The sequence below is a fragment of the Zootoca vivipara genome, chromosome 6 (genome assembly GCF_963506605.1).
Source record: "Zootoca vivipara chromosome 6, rZooViv1.1, whole genome shotgun sequence".
NCBI lineage: Eukaryota > Metazoa > Chordata > Lepidosauria > Squamata > Lacertidae > Zootoca > Zootoca vivipara.
Window position 1 is genome coordinate 81,013,076 of NC_083281.1, and position 22,003 is coordinate 81,035,078.

A 22,003-nucleotide genomic window follows, 5' to 3' on the forward strand; every position below is an offset into this window, starting at 1 on the left:
GGCTCTTCTGAGGGGAGACATTCACATCTAACTCTGAGACTATGTACTTTCTACCACGGAAGTTGATTGTTGTGTGCGTCACTCTGTATTTTTGTTAAAACAAAACCAAGTCTATATGCCAGCTTGGCTCAGGTTATAGGCGGCTGAGTGCAAGCGCCCGGCGCATGCGCCCCTCGACCTAGGGCTGCGTTCGGCGTTCGTGGGCGCGACCGGCCAGGTGAGTTTGCTGAGAAAGAGGCGGGGGTGGGGTGACGACACCTTTTGCCAAGGAGACAAGGAAACCGGGGTCGGGTGTTCGGGGTGTGTGTGTGTGCAGAAACGCCACCCGGAATAAGCGCGTTTCCTGCGTGAGGAGAGGAGGCGGGTCGCTCGCCCTCCGCCTCGCCTCCCCTGCGGGGTTGTTTTGAGGCTAAGCTGGGGAGGCCCATGTAGGCCACCTTGAGCTCCTCGAAGGAAAAGGGGGTACGTGTGAATGAGCAAGTAGGAGTAAAACAAATAACTAGGCATGCGCGGGGGGCGTCCTCTTAAGGGTTGTGTGGGTTGAAAAGGTGCTTTATAAAAAATAGCAAGGGGGAGCTCAAGCGTAGTACAGTTGTAAATAATTCTCAAAGGTGGCTTGTTACGGCCGGCCGGATTTAGGTTTGATGAGGCCCTAAGCTACTGAAGGTAATGGGGCCCTTTATATGTCCAGCTGTCCTTTGTCAACAACAAATTGTCACTGTTTTTTTTGTGTTGAATATATGCTGTATGGTAATTTATGGACCTAATACGTATCTAAAGCCATTTGCACATGACAATATATATATATTTTTGGAAATGTACATCCAGTTGTTTCCCCCCTTTTTTGGGGTGGGGCCCTAAGCTATAGCTTGTTTAGCTTATATGTAAATCTGGCACTGGTTACGGTTTATGATGCTTAACAAAAGCCTTCCAGTGTTTTCGGAGTGCTGTACCCATGCATGCCCCCGGAGTTGATAAGGGCACCTGCTTCCCATGCAGAAGGTCCCAAGTTCAGCATTTATGCTGTGAACTGCCCCGAGATATTTGGGTGAAGGGCAGTATGCAAATCTAATAAACGTATAAAAATAAATGAAATCCCCAGCACCTCCAGGTAGAATCTCCTGGCTGAAACCCTATGTGGGGCTAATGGGAGCCTGAACGTACAGAAGGGGGTGATTTTGAACAGAGAGTTGATATCTCAGTTAGTAGAGCGTAGCTCTTAAACCGAGGGTCATGGGTTCAAGTCCCATGCTGGGAGAAAGATGGGACTGGACTAGATGACCCTCATGGCCCTTTCCAACTCTACGATTCTATGGTTCTGTAATCTGGAGGGAGCCAGGTTGGCAAAGCCCTGGCATAGAGCTGAAGTGAGAATCAGCAGCAGCAGCACTGCCACTGAACAAATTTCTTTGTTATCCTTCAGGACGTCTTGAATTAATCTTCTGCCTAAGATTCTGAAGCTGTGACACCATTGGGGAACTCTTATGGGATCTCTGAAACGGCTCCCATTGCAGCTGGACTTTGGAGGTTTAACCCCAGCTGTTTAAAGATGCCTGAAATAAAAGTCACTCCCTTGGGTGAGTAACATAAATGTTGGCACTTGTCTTTTCCAACAGGAAAGAGAAAAGGGAAATGGAGGAGTGCGTTCTTGGAGTTTAGGGTCCTCAGTCTGCCCACGTTGAGGCACTGAGCTCCATTTTTAGGAATGGTAGGTGTACTGACCCAGGTTCGAAAGCACGTCAAAATGCAAGTAGATAAATAGGAACCGCTACAGCGGGAAGGTAAACGGTGTTTCCATGTGCTGCTCTGGTTTGCCATAAGCGGCTTTGTCATGCTGGCCACATGACCTGGAAGCTATACGCCGGCTCCCTCGGCCAATAATGCGAGATGAGCGCGCAACCCCAGAGTCGGTCACGACTGGACCTAATGGTCAGGGGTCCCTTTACCTTTACCTTAGGTGTACCGACAGTGATTCTAGGTGGTATAGATCAGGCATGGGGAATGTGGGTCCCTCCATTTTTCATCACATAAGTGTAAGTTTTCTAAAGAGTTCAGTTTCTGAACTAACTACAGATTGCTGAGTGACAATCAACAAATACGAAAAGGATCTAGGGGTCGTAGTAGACCACAAGCTTAACATGAGCCAAGAGTGTGATGCAGCAGCAAAAAAAGCTAGTGCTACTCTAGGCTGTCTCAGCAGAAGTTAGTGTCCTGATCAGGCATAGGCAAACTTGGCCCTCCAGATGTTTTGGGACTACAACTCCCATCATCCTTAGCTGACAGGACCAGTGGTCAGGGATGATGGGAATCGTAGTCCCAAAACATCTGGAGGGCCGAGTTTGCCTATGCCTGGTCCTGATCAAAGGAAATAATAGTACCACTCTATTGTGCCTTGGTCAACCCACACCTGAAGTATTGTGTCCAGTTCTGGGCACCACAATTTAAGAAGGATATTCACAAGCTGTATTGTGTGCAGATGAGGGCATTGGGTATGTTTAGCCTGGTAAGGAGGAGACTGGGGAGATATAACCATCTTCAGATATCTCGAGGGCTGTCACACGGAGGCTGTAGCAAGCTTGTTTTTCCTGCTCTGGAGGCCAGGACCGAAAACAATGGCTTCAAGTTACAAGAAAGGAGATTCAGACTTATTTGAACGAAGTTCTTGGTGGATCTGAGCCCAGAAGTCCTGCATAGGTGGACATGACCACCAGAGATGTGCTATGTGTCCTTGCAGGTGCATCAGCAGAAATGCAGCACCTTTTGTTAAGACTGAAGGCTATTCAACTCACATCTTTTCCTGTTTTGCCTTTTCAGGAGCTGGCCAAGATGTGGGCCGGAGCTGCATCCTTGTGTCCATCGCAGGGAAAAATGTCATGTTGGATTGTGGGATGCACATGGGCTATAATGACGATGTAAGTGTGATGGGCAGGCCTTGGCCTAAGTGGCAATACACTCTTTGAGAAGGTATTCATGCTTCAGATTTCACTTGGCATTGCTCCAAAGTGTACATGGAGGGTTTAGCTTGGAGTGTGGGAAGGTTGTAGAGCAGGGATGGTGAACAGCAGATCCAGGAGTGGCCAGATGTTGCCCTCCGGGCCTCACTCCTCATTGGTCCTGCTTCACACTCTCCTTGAGTGTTTTTTCCGTGGGTAGAATCTGCCCTTGAACTCTTGCTTGCCTGGATGGTAGATAGAGGGGGTCATGCCAGTGTGTGCAGAAAGTAGCCTACAGTAGCAAGGAAAAAACATGTGCATACATAATTTTATTTGCATGCCACCTTTCCACCATTCAAACCGTGCTCCAGGCCCCTTAACAACATGGGGGGGGGAAATACATAACTACAACCAAAGTAATTCTAAATAATAAATAATACATTAAAAAATACACAACCAAAGTCAACAATTTCCACATAAATCACATAGATCTAAAATAAAGATACCCCCCAAAAAACCAAAACCAACAGGAACACTCCCCCCCCCCCAAAAAATTCCCCAAACTGGAGTCAGTCAGGGCCCCACTGTCCCATGCCAGGTGGGAAAAAAGCCTGCAGGACAGGGAGCAGGTATTCCAGGACTCACAGCCAAATAATATAGTTTGTCGCTGCGCCCCCTTTTGCCTCTGGCACCAGCCCACCCCTGGCATGTAGCCCCTGGAAGGTTGCCCAGAAGGAAATGGGGTCCTTGGGCTGAAAAAGGCTCTTAACCCTGCTTTAGAGACAGGTGTGAGCAGCAACTGTATCACAAGAAGAATTGCTTTCCTTTCAAAACTCTGTTGTCAAAGTAGGATAGCTCCCTGGAGATTACTGTTGGGAAACACCCCCCCCCTTGAACTTGGAAGGGGTGGAGCGTTCAAGCAAATAATTCTCCCATGCAGCCCCAGACCTTATTGGGCAAAAGCTAACAGTGGGAACTGAAACTTTGCTGAATGTAACATAGAAGAACACTTGCTTTGCCTGCAGAAGGTTGCAGATTTGAATCCCTGTCCCCTGGTTTGTTTTTATTTGTTTTTAGGATTGGGTAATAGGCGATATAAAATGTTCTAGGTGCTGTACAGAGGTGATTCATTTATTTCACAAAACTTAACATGCTTCTTACTAGAGCAAAATACTTCTAAGTGATTTAAAGCAGACACACAATTAAAGCACAAGTCAGTCCATGCTTGTAAGCTCACAACCTGATATCGACAATAGAAAAGAAGAGGGAAGAGGAAGGAAGTCAAATAGTGAATTACATCACCCCCTAGCAGCCCAAGGCCACAGCTGGAAAACAGCAACAAGAAACCACCTCAGCTGAAAGCAGTTTGGAATAAAATGGCTTCTAAAGTGTGTTTTGAAAGCCAGAACTGAGTAGGCCGAACTCTATATCCCTAGGAAGAGAGTTAACACACTTTGGGAGCCACCGCTGAAAAAGCCCTGCCTCTTCTGCTCACCAACAGAGAATCATAGAATTGGAAGGGACCCTGAGGGTCATGTAGGCCAACCTCCTTCTGTTTGCTTTTATACTGTATGTTTCTGTGTTTATATATTGCATATTGCCCTGTGGTCTTCAGATGAAGGGTTGGTATAGAGATTTAATAAATAATAATAGTGATAAATCCTGCAGTGGAGGAATATAATTGATCTTAGAGTTTATTGGCTGCTAAGAATGAACGAGTGATCTTAGAACCTTCAAGGAGGGCCTCCAAAATGGATCTGGGTGGGTTCTGAGGAAGCAGCAATCTTTGGGTGCTCTGTGCACACATGGGAACTTCCTGGGCATGCCAGCTCGTGTAAGCCCCACCATTATGGGACACCAAAGCTCTTGTGTTTTGCAGAGGCGATTTCCTGACTTCTCCTACATCACTCAGAATGGAAGGCTGACTGACTTCCTGGACTGTGTCATCATCAGGTGGGTACCACCTTTGTCTTGTCTAGTGACATGTACACTGTTAACTTGCTTTGTGCTGCAACACACAAAGCTGTTTCAGGGCATCAGGATTCACCTGTTACCTGGTGAGTTATGAGTATATATCCTATCAAGCTGCACAGTTTGCAGTTCCAGTGAAGAGAATCCTGAGCAAGGATTTTGAACCAACTCTTCGTGGTTTGTAAAGGTTGTTAATTTGAGCAAGCTAAAATGAAAAGCAGATAAAAAACATATGAATGAATGAATGAATGCAAAATAAGAGTTTACGATCTTAAGGAGTTGCTGGGAGTGGAATAAGTCCTAGTTAGTTTTAGGCATTTTGGGGGGGGGGGGTTCATGTCAACAGGGGTAAATCAGGCACCTAATAACGTCGTAAGTTAAATGACTTTTAAGACACACGTAAAAGTAGTTGTAGATGAAGTTCAGGTTAAAAACAGTTTTGCAAATATTTCAAATAGCTGTTGAGGCCCATTCTAGCTTAGCGGGGGTCCAAAGCCACCTTGAATTTTGCCCTCTTTGCAGCCACTTCCATTTGGACCACTGTGGGGCCCTTCCGTACTTCAGTGAGATGGTTGGCTACGATGGGCCCATTTACATGACCCACCCAACGAAGGCCATCTGCCCCATCCTCCTTGAGGACTTCCGGAAAATCAGCGTGGACAAGAAAGGGGAGACCAACTTCTTCACCTCCCAGATGATCAAAGATTGCATGAAGAAAGTGGTGGCTGTCCATCTTCATCAGACAGTGCAGGTAGGGGGAGCCAGCCTTGGGAGATGGGGACTCATGCCTGACTATTATAATTGTATTATTAATCCTTATTATTCTTATTAATTACCTGCCCTTCACTCTAAGGTCCCAGTGGCGGGCACAACAATTAAAACACAATATTAGAAGTAGTTTAAAACAACTTTACAGTCACTGAAGTAAGGTGGGTCCTAATAATAGCTCGTCGGGGTAAAGGGGCACCATCAGCATTTGCAGTGAAGGTGCCAGGCACAACTCTGTGGGGAGGGAGTTCTACAGCCTGGGGGCCACCACAGAGAAGGTCCTGTCCTGCCCCCCCCCCCAAGCTTCAGTTACTTTAGGCATTTCGTTAGAAAGTTGTGCAATTAAAAGGTGTCTGGAAAGCTAGTCAGGCTTTTCTTTTAAAAATGTGTTCCAAAGTAGAGAGATTGCTTGCTGCTGCATTATAGAATCACTTTGAAAGAATTATTGTTAGTATTTCATCTCATTAACATGATAAGGGAAGTTTTTAATGCTTTAATGTATTTTTAAACTTTTGTTGGAAGCCGCCCAGATGGGTGGGGTAGAAATAAATAATTTGTTTGTTTGTTTGTTTGTTTGTTTGAAGTCTTCTTTATTTTGTAATATTTTACTCCAAGAAGACCCCTTTATCCTAAATAGAACCCAATAAGGCAGACACGTATGTACAAAATAATTTTTTTAATGTGATCCCATTGAGATCCCAAGATCAGGTAGATCTTATAATATATTTTTTGAATAATTTTAATCCTTTTTAATCACTTTTTAAAATTTAAAATTTTGTAACAAATTTAAAATTTTAAGTAAGTAATCTTGTGACCTATTATATTAAAGGCCATGAAATTCCGAAGAGATTGGTGTTTTTAGTTTTGACGTATCTCAACGCTGGGCTGACCTTTTAAGGCCAAAATTTGTCAATTTTCTGAAATTTCAAACCCTCATAACTCAAAAACAGGATGACATAGAAAGCTAAAATTTTAGATTTAAACTTAGTTTTGCTCATTCAACAAAATATCAAGAAAATTGGATGGCATGAGGTAAAAAAATTGGATCACTTGATATGTCGAATGACCCCACTGTAAAAATGATACCAAATGAAAATGAGCTGCTGAAAAATTAAACAGCTGTGTTTGCCTGTTGGCTTGAAAAGGTCTTTGAGAGAAGCCTGAAAGTCTAGTGCAGGGGTCTCCAGACTTTCTGCGCGGCGGGCCGGTGCCCGCCGCGCCGACCGCGCGGTGGGCCAGAGGGCAGGGGAGTGCGCGCGCAGCGGGCCGGAGGGCGGGGGAGTGCGCGCCCGTGCGCATGCGCACACGCACACGGGCGGGGAAAAAATCGCCAAAAATCGCTTGTGCGCATGCGTATGGGCCTCCCCCGACCCGGAAGTGCACCAGAAATGACCTCTTCCGGGTCGGGAGAGGCCCATACGCATGCGCACAAAGGATTTTCGGCGATTTTTTGCCGATTTTTTAGATCGTCGCTGCGCCGCGCGCCGTGAGAGCGGGCGGCGGCAGCGGGCGGCGGGAGTCGTCGCGGGCCGGATTGGAAGGCCGATTGGGCCGCATCCGGCCCGGGGGCCGTAGTTTGGGGACCCCTGGTCTAGTGAGAGTGCTTACTGCATCTCTGTTGAAAGAGCATTCTGCAATATGGGACCAGGAACACTAAACATCTGAGTTATGGTGGAAGCAAGGGGGGTGACTATAACCATGCTCTTCTGAGTGATCAAGCTAAGATATATAAACTCAGGTGGGTGCTTAAGGTATCCTGGGCCCATATTGCTCAGGGATTTGCATATCTTTACAAGATCTTTGTTGCCTGTGAGCAGCCAGTGCTGATGTCTTAGCAGAAGTGTCCCCTGCTGTCAACCACCTTCCTCCATCAACAATTTAGCCACTGCATTCTGCACCCACTGCAGATTGTCATTTTACATAGGAAGGAACGCAATGAACTGCTTTGTACCAAGCCAGACCATTGGTCCCCCTGGCTCAGTATTGCCTGCACTGACTGGCAGCGACTCTCCAAGGATTTCAGGCAGGATTGTCTCCTAGTCCTATCAGGAAACCCAGGATCTTTTGCAGGCAAAGCAGGCATTTTACTATTGTGCCACAACGCTTGCCCTTTTTTTTATGCAGGTAGATGACGAGTTGGAGATCAAGGCATATTACGCAGGGCATGTGCTTGGGGCAGCCATGTTCCAGATTAAAGTCGGCTGCGAGTCCGTCGTTTACACTGTAAGTGCCTGGCTGAATCTGCATGTACTTTCTTTTCAGCTGAACATGCTCAGTTACTTGCAATGCACTGAAAATGTTTCTCTCCCTCCTTTCTCAAATTAGGGTGACTACAACATGACTCCAGACAGGCATTTAGGGTAAGTGTGGGAGAACGCCAAGGCACCAAGATTCGCTCTTTCTCAAAGGCCATTTTATTACACTCATTCATTTTTGTTTGTCCCAAGTGGCTGGTGGGGGAAGCTTGGGCAACTTGATCAGAAACTAAAAAAATTGGAAAACCGTAGCCCAGTTTGTTTGTATTTTGACCTCCTGTGTTTGAAATTTGAATGCTTTAAATTTCTTGGGAGTTTTTAAAAAAGCACCCGTAAAATATTGGAGGGCCTGAGAAGAGTTTTGAAGCTCTTCCCACCTTTCCATGTTCCCTGCGGTATTTGTGGCCCTCCCCATTTTACCCTCCCAACAACCCTGTGAGGTAGGCTGAGAGGCAGTGACTGGCTCGATGACTGAGTGGGGATTTGAACCCTGGTCTCTCAGGTCCTAGTCCAACACTCTAACCTGAAGGAGCGTCTCCACCCCCATCGTTCTGCCCGGACACTGAGGTCCAGTACCGAGGGCCTTCTGACTGTTCCCTTGTTGTGAGAAGCCAAGTTGCAGGGAACCAGGCAGAGGGCCTTCTCGGTGGTGGCGCCTGTCCTGTGGAACGCCCTCCCATCAGATGTCAAAGAGAAAAACAGCTACCAGATTTTTAGAAGACATCTGAAGGCAGCCCTGTTTAGGGAGGCTTTTAATGTTTAATTGTTTTATTTCATTTTTCTGTTGTAAGCCGCCCAGAGTGGCTGGGGAAACCCAGCCAGATGGGCGGGGTATAAATAATAAATTATTATTATTATTATTATTATTATTATTATTATTATTATTATTATTAATTACCACTATACCACACTGGCAAGTAAGTGGTATGAATGACTAATAACAAGCAGGATTAGCAGAGCAGGATTTACAGGGGGTGGGGAGGCATTTTATTTGAGCTCTTCACCTGGTGTGTTGCTCTGTCGTGGTGGTGGTGAACCCCGGCTGGAACGCAAGGCCTGTGCTTTGTCCTTAGAGCTGCCTGGATCGACAAATGCCGCCCTGATCTGCTCATTTCCGAGTCCACCTACGCCACGACCATTCGAGACTCCAAGCGCTGCAGGGAGAGGGATTTCCTGAAGAAGGTCCATGAAGCCATTGAACGAGGCGGGAAGGTACGACTATCAGCCTGCCTATCGGCTTCTAGGCTCCTCTGAGACACCCTGAAATCCAGATGGAGGAGCCTGGCTGAAGTTTTCCAGTTAGCAGATTGATCATAGCAGGCAAACCTCCCCTGAAAGAGACATTTCCCTATTGTTACCATCTGTATCCTGTTTGTAATTCGTTAGCTGCTTTGTTTAGCCAGAGTGACCCAAAGCGACTTAAGAACAACCAAGTTTAAAAACACAGATACAAGGCAGGATTTAAAGGCCTCACCCTGTTAAAGGAGCCACCCTTCAAATTCAGGGCCAGAAGACCAAGTCCTTGCCTGGTGCCTAAAATAGATAAGTTTGGTGCTAGGCGTATCTCCTTGGGCAAGCAGGGGATAGTTTGCAGCTGCCATTTCCCAACTGAACCCTTTGTTTTCTCTCCCAAAGGTCCTTATCCCCGTATTCGCTCTCGGACGTGCTCAGGAGCTCTGCATTTTATTGGAGACTTTCTGGTAAGGAGACCAGCCTCTTTCACTCTCATTTTAAGAAACGACTTGCTGTGTTGATGCCTGAGGGCAGGGGTAGGCAACCTAAGGCCCAGGGGCCAGATGTTGCCCAATCGCCGTGGTCCGGGAATCAGCGTGTTTTTACATGAGTAGAATGTGTGCTTTTATTTAAAATGCATCTCTGGGTTATTTGTGGGCCATAGGAATTCGTTCATTCCCCCCCCCCCCAAAAAAAATAGTCTGGTCCTCCACATGGTCTGAGGGATGGTGGACCAGCCCACGGCTGAAAAAGGGGCTCCTTGCTTGTTGAAGAATGAAATCTCTTCCCCCACCTGCCCAATACCTCATTGTCATCTTTATGCTCCCTTCTGCCCTTTCCTGGGCTTGTGAGCAAGTTGGGATCCTGGCAGCAGTGCAAATTGCACATCCCAGTGAGCCAGGAGCAGGGAACCCTTTTCAACCTGAGGGCCACGTTGCCTTCTGGGCAACTTTCCAGGGGCTACATGCAAATGGTGGGTGGGGGCAGAAGCAAAACGTGGGCAGAGCAACAAGTGCAAATGTTGCCTTTGTACTGTAGGCTTGTTTCTACACACATTCAAGCCCAGCTCACACCATCCAGGCAAGGAGGAGGCATGATCAGAATTCCAGGGCACATTCCAGCCAGGTGTTAAGCAGAGCTGGTGAGGGGGGGTGTCCTGCGGTGAGGAGGGGGCAATGCCTGTGGAGCGTTCCAAGGGCCAGGTAGAGAAGCCTGGAGGGCCACATTCAGGCCCCAGCCTTGAGGTCCTCCCCTCCCTACTGTAAGCCATAGCGATGGACTCTCATTCCTTGGAGGTTTTTAAGTGGAGCTTGGAGGGCCATCTGTCAGGGATTCCTTAATTGTGATACCTGCATTGCAGGGGGTTGGCCTGGATGAAATGATTTACATGAACGCAGCGATAGCTCTGTGCTAGTGAGCAAGAGCAACAAACTATGGTGCTCGGCATTCCGTCCAAACCAGGGATTGGAGTTTGTATCACACAAAGCAATTCACGCTCTCTGGTTTGGAAATAACACTGAGCCATGGTTCACAGCTATTTGCTCCTGCTTATCAGCAGGAGAGGAGCACAGCAGCAGAGGCCTGTGCATTCCTGGTAAACCATCAAACCGTAGCTTACCATAATGTGCAACCCAGTGAGGTCACAAATGCTGTCAGGTTTTCAGTTGTTTTTTAAAGCAAACCAACCTCGAATCACTATCCCTTGTCATGATGAAAATATGCTTCAAAATGAATGAGAGTTACAGGCCAAGACTTCAGAAGCCAGAGGGCTGTTTATACAGGTGAAACTTGGAAAATTAGAATTTCGTCGAAAAGTGCATTTATTTCAGTAATGCAACTTATTATTTTTTATTTTTCTTTAAATTTTTACAAATGCTTTCTTTTGGAAATTCCACAGTAATAAAACATATAGTTACAATAATACAAAAATAAACATCGCTATTACATTTCATTAATTACATTCCATTTATAATTGACCCGCCTAACGACAATTACAATTACAACAAATAAAGGCTTGACATATCTTGCTTTGCATGTCATGCATCTATCTCATATCTTGGTTTCACCTTTTAAGTTGCATTACTGAAATAAATGCACTTTTCAGCGATATTCTAATTTTCCGAGTTTCACCTGTAGAGGGTGGCTAAATGAATCTTTTTTTCACCGCCACCGCTGTCATTTCCTCCCAAGGGAGCGAATGAACTTGAAGGCTCCCATCTACTTCTCAACGGGGCTGACGGAGAAGGCCAACCACTATTACAAGCTCTTCATCACGTGGACCAACCAGAAGATCCGGAAGACGTTTGTCCAGAGGAACATGTTTGAGTTCAAGCACATCAAGGCCTTTGACCGGGCCTTCGCTGACAACCCAGGGCCAATGGTATGTTTGGAGGGAGAGGCATGTATGTGTGTGTGTGAGATGGGGGGCGGGCTCAATTTAATCATTTAAGTATTTATACCCCAGCCTTCTAGTGCAAATACACCTTTCAAGGCTGCTTATGACTGGGGCAGTCAACCTTTTTCTGTAGAGAACTGCTTTCTCTTGGAGTAATCTTTCAGAGGCTGCAGGCAGTGGTAGGCAGAATCAGAGGGAAATACAGTGGTACCTCGACTTACGAACGATTCGACAACCAATTTTTTTGACTTATGAATGGGGGTAATGGCCGCACGCTTATGAATGTCTCGACATCCGAGTGAAAACCGCAGCGGTTTTAGATAGGGATTTTTCGAATTTTTAGATAGGGTTGCTTTGACTTGCAAATTTTTCCGTTTCCAGTGCATTCCTATGGGAAATCGCGTTTCCAATGGCGTTTTTAGACTTACAAATTTTTCGACTTACGAAGGTGCCTTCGGAACGGATTAAATTCATAAGTCGAGGCACCACTAGTGGGTTGGCCACTCCTCTCACACTCTCACACATAGATACTAGGGTGATGACTTTTTTACAACCTCATTTCCCTGTATCATAATTTGATGAGCTTTTATTAAAGATTAGATAAAATCTTACTTTCAAAGAGATTTGATTAAAAAAAAAAACCTCACGCACAAAATGATTTTAAAAAATTTATTTATCAGTTTTTTGACCATTTTTGAAGTCACTGTAAGCAGGTATAAAATTGAACCCAAGCTTTAGAGTCACATATATACAACATTATACAGGGTCATCAAACACACAAGGAAGCTTTTTTTAGCTGCAGTAACAGTATAGAGGACGACGTTTTGCTACCTCTCCTGTAGGTTCTTTTTCCAGCATGCCCGGCAGGGTCTGCTGGCTGAGTTTTGAAGTCCCAAAAAGGGGCTTTTACCTTGCGCAGGTGTGACATTTGTATACCCTATGTTGCTAAGAACACTCCCCACTGTGGAATGTGGTCTTGTGCCCAAATTTGATACGAAATATATATAGAATTGTTAATACAATTCTATGAAATGGTAAAACAGCATACAAAAAAATAAAATAAAAACAGTTTGTGCGTAACCTTTTTTAATACTTCAATGGAATATACCTCATTTTAGTCATTAATAGGCAACAGTTCATCCATTTGTGCTACAGGAAATAATTTTTGAGAGAAAAAAATGAAAAAGTCACCACCCTAATAGATACATACCTTGTTATCTCTCTCTCTCTCTCTCTCTCTCTCTCTCTCCATGTTATCTCTCTCTCTCTCTCTCTCTCTCTCTCTCTCTCTCTCTCTCTCACACACACACACACACGCCATTTTCTGTTTCCACCCCCTCCTTTTTTCTGCTGAGGTCCACAGCTTGCTCACCTGTTCCTTACACCACCAGTTCAATTTCATAAACAATGACGTGGGCCTCCCCTTCTCTCTCTCTCTCCTGCTTTTTCTCCCTGCCCCAGTGGTCTGCCAGGAAAGGGTCAGATAGCCACTTAAAGGGTCAGCAGTGCGTGGTTGGAAGATGCACTTGTAGGGTGGGAACCAGGCAGGTGATGGTGGGTCAGGGCCAAATCACTCAGGTTCCACTTTGACCCTTCCTGAGAGTGCCATCTTGGATTAGATTAAGAACCCGGTTTCCCTTTTCTCTTCCTAAGGTTGTGTTTGCCACACCAGGAATGCTTCATGCTGGGCAGTCCCTCCAGATCTTCAAGAAATGGGCCGGCAACGAGAAGAACATGGTACGAAAATCCTCTTGGCAGATACAGGTCTGCTCCTCCTCGTCATGGCCATGGTTTAAATCTGGATTCCCAAGCTCTTGGGCGCCACAACCCCCTTGGTTCCATAAACTCATGCCCAGTGCCCCCTGCCCTATAAAAAGCATTATTCAGAATAGTGGTGTGCACAACCCACTAGGAAAGGCAATAACACAATAAAATGTGCTGCTGGCCAGTGTAGGTAATACTGAGCTAGATGAGCCTCAGGTCGGACTTGGTATAAGGCAGCTTCCTACTTTCCTAGTTGTAATAATAATCATAGTAAGTTACTGGAGAATCTGCCTCTCAAGAAGCATACAGATACTGTTCATTATTTTATTTTTTGCATTTATATACCACTTTGATCTCCCAAGGATCTCAAGGTGGTGTACGTGGTTCTCCCGATTTCACCCTCACAACAACCCTGTGAGGTAGGTTAGACTGAAAGACAGTGACCTGGCCCAAGATGAGCCTCATGGCTGAGAAGGGATTTGAACCCTGGTTTCCCAGATCATAGCTCGACAAACTAATCATTACATCACACTGGTTGTGCTTAGATACCCCCTCCCCCAAATAACCCCACACCCATTTTGTCGCTCCTGTAACGAGCACAATTTCCTTCTGGATTCTGTCTCCCAGGTAATCATGCCAGGATATTGTGTGCAAGGAACTGTCGGCCATAAAATCTTGGGCGGTCAGCGGAAGCTGGAAATGGAAGGAAGGCAAACTGTGAGTGGAAATGTTTCTGTGGCAGATTGGAGCTGCCCCTCCTCTTTAATTGATTGAAAAGAAAGGGAGGGAGGGAGGATCTGAGGGAATGTGCAGTAGGCACATTCTGAGGCAGCCGCCTTCATTCCCTGTACATGTCTTTCTGGCCTCCAGCTGGAAGTGAAGATGCAAGTGGAGTACATGTCCTTCAGCGCCCATGCGGATGCCAAGGGCATCATGCAGCTCATCCGCCAAGCGGAGCCACGGAACGTCCTCCTGGTCCATGGGGAGGCGAAGAAGATGGAGTTCCTGAAGCAAAAGATTGAGAAGGAATTCCGTACGTAGCCTTCCCACTGTCTTGTGACTCTTCCCACAGAGGGACCCGGGGCCTTTCCCCGTGCTTGCTCCTTCACCTCCCGAGGTTCTCTGAACAGCTCCAGAAAACCATTTTCCCTCTCTGTCGAAAGAAAGAAAGAACCACCCAGGGAATTGCTCTTTGTTATGGGTTCTTTAGGGGGGGAGTGGTTTGCTTTAGATGCATGGCTTGGGCATGACCTTGGGTTACCTCTCTCGGAATAAGTGAACACGCAGCAGTTGACCGGCTATGTTTTCTCGCAGATGTCACCTGCCACATGCCTGCCAACGGGGAGACGGTGACGGTTCACACCAACCCCAACATCCCTGTGGACGTTTCGCTCGGGCTGCTGAAGAGGGAGCTCGCCATAGGTAAAGTCCTGGGTGTACAACCATCTCAGCCATTTTGAAGAAATATTATTTATTAAACATATTTACAAATCTGTACAGCAGGGTTCAACCCAAGGACCGCATGTCCTTCTGGGGTGGGGTAAGAGACACGAGTGGGCAGAGCAGCAGGTTTGAATCCTCCCTTTGTGTAGCGGGCTAGCTAGGGGTGCCATGTGTCCTCTTTTTCCGGGACACATCCTCTTTTTCAGGGGTAAAATTTCTGTCCGGGTGGATTTTTTAAATTTGCCAAAATGTCTTTGGCTATACTTTCCGGATGAGACATAGACATAACTGGTGGTTGAAGACTTGCTTTGCTCTTCTCTTTTCTCCTGCCCCCCTCAGCAATATATCACAGCTTCTATAGCATACATATAGTAGGGGTCTTTAAAATGAGAGTCGTCATTGCGTCCTCTTTTAGATACACCCTCAAATGCCCTTCTTTATCCCCCATCCTGGCAAAAACGAGAGGGTGCAAAGGTGGGTTTGTGAGGGGTGTGGCATGGGAGGAGCCCAAAGGCCAGTTAAGAGAGGCCTGGAGGCAGTGCCTGATTTATGTATAAGCTAAAGAAGCTATAGCTTAGAGCCCCACTATCTTGGCCCTCCCCCAAAAAATTCAGTATTAATATAGTTGTTCTTAATTGTATATCAGTTCAAGAATTACTTTGATAAAATTCATATTTTGTTATGTGCAAATGGCTTTAGGTACCTATTAGGTCCATAAATTACCATATAGCATATATTCAACACAAAAAACAGTGACAAATTGTTGTTGACAAAGGACAGCTGGACATATAAAGGGCCCCATTACCTTCAGTAGCTTAGGGCAGGCATCCCCAAACTGCGGCCCTCCAGATGTTTAGGCCTACAACTCCCATGATCCCTAGCTAACAGGACCAGTGGTCAGGGATGATGGGAATTGTAGTCCAAAACATCTGGAGGGCCGAAGTTTGGGGATGCATGGCTTAGGGCCTCATCAAACCTAAATCCGGCCCTGCCTGGAGGGTTGCATTTGACCCCGTGGCCCAGAAGTTTCCCATTCCTGCTGTACAGATACCGAGTTGGGGAGATACCTACAAGCACTGCTGTGTGTAGGCCTGATATGTTTTCATGTGGCTGCTGGAAGATGGGTCGGGGCCATTACCAAAAGGGAAAAGCCAAAGAAAGCAAAGCCATGTAGGTGATCAAGAGAACCATTTATCAAGCCTGTGCATGTTGGGCTGTCCATGTTGTGGGTCAGATATTTCTATTCCATGTACGGTGTTGAGTCAATTTGTGTCTGATTCGGGGCGGGGGGCGGCGGCAGCCTTTGGCCCTACCACGTGTTGCTGAACTACTAAGAGCCCTCCTGGATCAGGCCAATGGCCCATCTAGTCCAGCATTCTGTTCTCACAGGGGCCAACCAGATGCCCCAATGGGAACCTTGCAAGCTGGACATGTGCGCAACACCACTCTCCCCTCCTGCAATTCCCAGCCACTGATATTTGGAGGCATATTGCCTTTGACAGTGGAGGTAGAACATAGCCAGTGTGGCTGGTTCCACCAGTGGCCTTGTCCTCTGTGAATTTCCCTAATCCTCTTTCCAAGTTGGTGGTCGTCACTGCCTCCTGCTGAAGAGTCTTCCATAGTTTAACTATGCCCTGCGTGAACAAGTCCATTAGTCTGCCCTGAATCTTCAAATGTTCCGCTTTGTTGGATGTCTGAGTTCTAGTGCTATGAGGGACGGAGAAGAACTTCCCTCTTCCGGCCGTCTGCTTGCTGGAGCCGGGAGTTGTAGTTCAGCAACATCTGTAGGGCCAAAGTTTCCCCACCCCATAGCAGATGGGCCCTACCCTGCTACTAATTCTAGTGTAATTCAATTTTACTTGTGATGACAGCATTGGGACTTACCCATGTGAAGCTAATGAACAGAGTGCAAGCGTGAAAAATAATATTGCACTTCCTACAACTCCTTTCTACAATGCCACACAGGTCCTCTTCTCGAGTTCCAACACCAACCTGTCCCTCTTTTTTCTATTCCTTGTGGAAGTGCCCAAATTGCTTAGGCTGCCTCCATGTATATTGAAGGAGACCATTCCCCTCTGCCCCAGCCTTCCCAGGCAAACTTTTGTCTCTCCTCTTTTGGGTGGTGCTGTATTCGAGACACCCAGAGGACTACAGGCAGTTGGTGTTCTTTCAGGGCTCATCTCTACAGTCCATGAGGACTAGAAACTTACTCTTGAACTACACTAACTTATTTTTTTTAATTGAAATGGCTTCGGTTGTGTGGTGGGATTTGAAAGTGCAAGCGTCTGGCGCTCCTTGGTGGTGGAGACAGAGGCACTTGGAGCCATGCTACTAGCAGTGCCCAGCTAGCCCCATGGCACCATCTTCTTTTGCTACCAGCTGTAAATTAAGCTGGTATCACTCGCTGATTGCAGTAACACCCTGTGACATCTTCTGGGACTAGCAGGTCTTCTGACATTAGAACCCAGAAAGGAAAATGTGACGCTAAAATTGGACCATTGTTGTAAGAGTACAGCAATCTAGTACCTCTGAGTAACCCACGCAGAGGCTTTTGATTGTGGTGTTTGTATCCTGTTTGCAGAGGGGTGCTGCAGAATGGGTGGCTGTGGTCTCTTTCCTGTACCTGTAAATAAATGAATGACTGTAGGGCCTGGTGACGTACATGACAAGGAATGTCTGGAGGTGGTGGGGAAAAATTGAATTGACTGCCTTCCTCTCTTCTCTTTGTTTCCAATATCCAGGGCCCTTGCCAGACTCGAAGAGGCCAAAGCTCATGCATGGGACCCTGATCATCAAGGACAATGTGAGTGGAGGCAGGTTGGGTGGGTGGGTGGGATTCATGGCTGACAGAATGGCTCCTGTGGTGGGGTTGGCAGAAAGATCCCCCACCTACCCTGAACTCTACCTACTAGTCTCCCTCCATTCTTGGAACCCCTCAATGGTTACGTGAAGGAAAGGTCATTTTCACATATAGGTTACTAGCTGGCCATGCCACGCGTTGCTGTGGCTTTTTGTGTTAAATGGACCTTTTTATGTTAAATGGACCTTCAGAGTCTCCCTTCAGAGAACCCTCACCTTCAGAGTCCCCCTTCATTTTGCACACAATCATTCCCCCCAATACGTGTGTTCTGTAAATTTTTGCCCTGTCCCAACCCTGACTCCCCTACCCACGCGTGTTCTGTGAAATTCCCCCACCCCGCCCCAACACATTCATCCCCCCCAAAGTCACTCAGTGCCCCCGTTCCTCACCCTTGTTGCACAATGTCACAACACCCCTCTCTATCTCTCCCCCTTGGAAACCCCTGCAGCCTAGTCAGTTTTCTTGGCTGGGAAATGCTGGGCCTTGTTGCTGCAAAAGGCCCGTTTTCAGTTGGTTGCCACAGAATTTTGTGATGTCACCGATAGTCTGCAGCCAATGGAGACGCAGTTTGTGGCTTCTATTTCCCAGCATGCACTTTCGTCTGAGTGGGGTGGTTTTGAACACGGGGGTTGGGTTTTTTTTACGTGGTCCAGGTTTGACATTTATCTTTGAAAATGGTCTGAGCTTGCTATTCCAGTCGCATTTGACTTTGTGTTAAAATTTGAACGCAATCAGTCCAGCGGTTTTGTTGAACATTGGAGAGGAACACACATGCCCAGTTTACATTTATATATATATATAAACTACCACATTGTAAACTGGAAAGTTAAAACTGCATTCGTAAAGGTTGCTTAGTGCTTACTTCCACAATTATATGTTTAGGATGGGAGCATTGATGTGAAATGATGTTTCAGAAGCCTAAAATGTGCCTGCCCTCTTCAATATTTTTATTCTGATGCTGCCACTGTGATCATGAGGTTTCCCTGTTGCCACCCCAAATGCAGTACTTTGTTAAATCTGTGCCTTGTGCCTGTTTCTAAAAAGTAAGATGAGCCTGCTGGATCAGACTGACAGCCCAGGGAGTTCAGCATGCTGTTCCCTGGCTGCCCAGATGCCCTAGGGGGAAGCCCAAAAGCAGGACCTGTGCTTTACATCTCTCCCTTCCTCCTCTGGGCAGAGCTTCCGCTTGGTCTCTCCTGAACAAGCACTCAAAGAGCTGGGCCTGGCGGAGCACCAGCTGAGGTTCACCTGCCGCATCCACTTCCAGGACCCCCGCAAAGAGCATGAGACAGGACTTCGTTTATACAACCACCTGAAGACGTAAGTACACCAGACTGTGTGCAAAATGGCTTGAAGGAATGCTTTGGCTCAGGCACCCCCAAACTTCAGCCCTCCAGATGTTTTGGATTACAATTCCCATCATCCCTGACCACTGGTCCTGTTAGCTAGGGATGATGGGAGTTGTAGGCCAAAACATCTGGAGGGCCACAGTTTGGGGATGCCTACTTCGGCTCAAGGCGTGCCTTGTGCTTCCTGAAACCTGTCCTTGGAAAGGTGGGAGGTGGGGCCACAAGATAGGGAGGAGCCCTAGTCTGGCCTGTATACTTCCAGCTGTAAATTAAGAATAAAAAATGGTTGACTGAGCAGTCACAGAGTTGGCGGTATCTCATTCAGGACCTCCTGCTTAGTATGCCTAGTGGAGGATAGCCTGGCCAACAGCCACCTGCCATTGGGCAGTTTTTCATTCACTGTTGAGCCAAAATCTTGCTTCCTTGCCATTTTCATTAATTGTTCTAGTTCTGTCCTTGGATTAGGAACAGAGAATTCTGATCTCACACATAGGAATGTTGGAATTCTTATCCTCAAGGGACTATGTAATCTGAACATGCATTATTCATAATGCATTTTGGTTTTGTTAGTTAAGAGGAGAGCAAGCACTTACTGAAAGTACTGAATATTACCAGCCCCAGGAAAAAAGAAAAGAAAAATTGTGCCTTATTTGTTTATGTTTGCTGCTGCTGCTGCTGCTGAGCACAGTTATGTATACATCTTCCCAGCCTTGCAGATTAGGAGTTTGCTTGCTTTGGCAGAAAAGTAAAAACTCACATTCCCAAATTCTGCACTCAGTACTGTAATCTGTGCCATGTACTAAGGTAGTAGATTAGTGCAGACATGCTGCTTTGATCTTAGTTTCTAACGCTTATTTTTAAAAAAATCAACTAGTTTAAGTTTCTAACTCTCATTGTTTGTACAGAAGAGATTACCAAATAATTCTAGGCTATTTGAAAGTAATATTTTGCCCCCCAAAACTGCTAGACCAATCACAAAATGCGTTTTAGGATCTGTTTTCCTAGCTGCCCCAGGAGAAGAAAGGAAGCTGCTTTTGGAGATATACAACATGCTATTGTTGTTTCCCCCCCGTAGTTTCCTGAAGGACTATTCTGTTCAACACCTCTCTGACACCTCCATAATGGTAGAGTCCATCTTGATCCAGGTTACAGTGCAATCGGAAGATCCTGCAACTAAACTTCTGCTGGTGTCGTGGACGTATCAGGTGAGGTTTCTTTTTTACACACGTTATTGCACTCCTGGCTTTCAGAGTCCCTTGCCCCTTTCCACCTTAGCAAGGGGCTATAGGAGACTTTACAGGAGGAGGAAGTTCCACCAAGATGACTCGCCCCATGGTGGTTTGGCAGGGAGTGTGATGGTTCTCTACAAAGGCCAACAGCAGGTGTGGAACCTTTGGCCCTCCAGATGTTGCTGAACCCCAACTCCCAACAGCCCCAGTTAGTGTGGCTAATGGACAGAGAGATGAAGGGAGTTGGAGTAAACAGCATCTTGAGAGCACTGCTTTGGCTATCCCTGCAGGCTGCAGCCTTTGTAAACGGAAGCTTTCCAGCTCCAGGGGTGTTGACAGACCCTCTCCCGAATTTCCTTAAGCCCACCTAAACAAAATGGTTCTGCAACACAGCTGGAAGGAATGCAGCAAGTTATAGCGAGGCAGTATTTTTAATTTAAGGCAAGCGGGCTTCTAGGGCTGGGTGACGACAGGTTTCTAACATTGCGATGTATCACCAACCAAACACTGCAGTCTGGCGATACACTGCAATGTTGGAATGGAGGAAGGAGCAAGCTGCATTAACCCCAGCCCTATGAGGTGCAGGGTCAAACTGCTGCTGCTCCTGCCGAGCAGGCTGAGGCAGTTTCACCCCAGCACCTCCATGGGGCCAGGAACAAGGCAGCTTGCTTCTCCCTCCGTTAAACTGCTCTGCTGAGGTGTGGGCAGCTCCATGCCCCTCAGCAGAGTAGGCCTGAGCGGTACATCACTGAGGAAAAGACCGCAACGGCAGTTTCACCAGTGATATACCACCAACGCAGTCTGCCCTCATACCAGTGCAGGGGCTGAAACAAGCTTCATCAGCGAAGTGTGATACAGCATGTTCCTCCCTCAGTATCTTTAAACTGCTTGGCTGAAGAGTGTGTCGCTGCCCTCCCCTCAGCCAAGCAATTTTAACTACGCAAGCAGGAGTGGGATCGCGGCTGGGCTTCGTCCGTCTCCATTGAGGGGTGCATGGCTGTGTGCCCCTCAACGGAGAAGTTTAAAGGAGCCTGCCATGTGGGGGCTCCTTGCTTCCACCCCACAAAGAAAGAGGCTGTGTGTTTGGGCTACGGCCACTTGGTTCATGGGGGAGGGGGGTTGAACCAGCGAGGTAGCTCACCCACCCCCCATGCCAGCCTCAAGGTCGCTGCCAGGAGCCTTTTCGCCCCCCCAGCTAAGCACCAGGCTCAGACCAGCTGCATTGGCCCTGGCCTGCAAGGCGCTGGGGTGAAAGCTGAAGCATTTTCACTCTGGCAGGGGGCAATATAGCTTGTTTCAACATTGTGGCTTATCACCAAACCTATGACATTGGCTGGTGATACATCATGATGCTGAAAACGTAGCCCAGCCCCTATAGCAGAGCAGCAGGCCTCCTTAAACCACCTGCCAGCACAGGGCACCTCACTCCCATCTGCCTGCAAGCAGACAGTAGTGAGCTGCATTGTGCTGAAACTGGTATCATGGTGTGAATGTACAGCCTTACCTTCTACTAATATCCCCCCCCCCCAAAAAATATGGATTTGGGTTGCAGGATGAAGAAATGGGTAGCTACGTGACCTCCCTGCTGAAGAAGGCGCTGCCTCAAATCACGGCATGAGTCTCCAGGAGCTAAAACCCTGGGAAATGTAAAGAAAAATGTAAATACTTAAGTTTGTGTGTGTTTTTAACAAATTAAAACGCAGGAGTTTTAGTATTTAATATTAGTGGCCTTTATTGTCACACGTGGCATCTGCAGTAGCAACTCCAAGCAGTAGGCTTTTTAAAAGAAAATCTGAAAATAGG

The 22,003-nt window shown here is 46.9% G+C and overlaps 1 protein-coding gene across 3 annotated transcripts; it reads left to right on the forward strand.

Moving 5' to 3' along the window:
• The first annotated feature begins 13 nt into the window (after positions 1-13).
• INTS11 (integrator complex subunit 11) lies at positions 14-21,919 on the forward strand. 3 transcript variants are annotated; one of them, XM_035118011.2, is made up of 18 exons: positions 14-217; positions 1,424-1,577; positions 2,815-2,912; positions 4,813-4,886; positions 5,427-5,655; positions 7,797-7,895; positions 7,998-8,032; positions 9,001-9,139; positions 9,563-9,627; positions 11,351-11,540; positions 13,209-13,292; positions 13,947-14,036; positions 14,190-14,352; positions 14,634-14,741; positions 17,504-17,565; positions 18,800-18,942; positions 20,047-20,176; positions 21,753-21,919. In XM_035118011.2, the coding sequence occupies exons 2-18, from the start codon at positions 1,550-1,552 to the stop codon at positions 21,816-21,818; spliced, it is 1,803 nt and encodes a 600-aa protein (XP_034973902.1). In that variant the 5' UTR covers positions 14-217; positions 1,424-1,549; the 3' UTR covers positions 21,819-21,919. The 3 variants fall into 3 exon arrangements, with proteins under 3 accessions (XP_034973902.1, XP_034973901.1, XP_060132183.1); XM_035118010.2 differs by lacking the exon at positions 14-217 and adding an exon at positions 244-462; XM_060276200.1 differs by lacking the exon at positions 14-217 and adding an exon at positions 495-666.
• The last annotated feature ends 84 nt before the right edge of the window (positions 21,920-22,003 follow it).

Bases quoted from the DNA above. Each gene is read 5' to 3' on its own strand.
- INTS11 (XM_035118011.2), top strand. From the start codon at position 1,550: ATGCCTGAAATAAAAGTCACTCCCTTGG. The intron at 1,578-2,814 runs GTGAGTAACATA...TTGCCTTTTCAG, and splicing joins AATAAAAGTCACTCCCTTGG to GAGCTGGCCAAGATGTGGGC. The intron at 9,628-11,350 runs GTAAGGAGACCA...TTTCCTCCCAAG, and splicing joins ATTTTATTGGAGACTTTCTG to GGAGCGAATGAACTTGAAGG.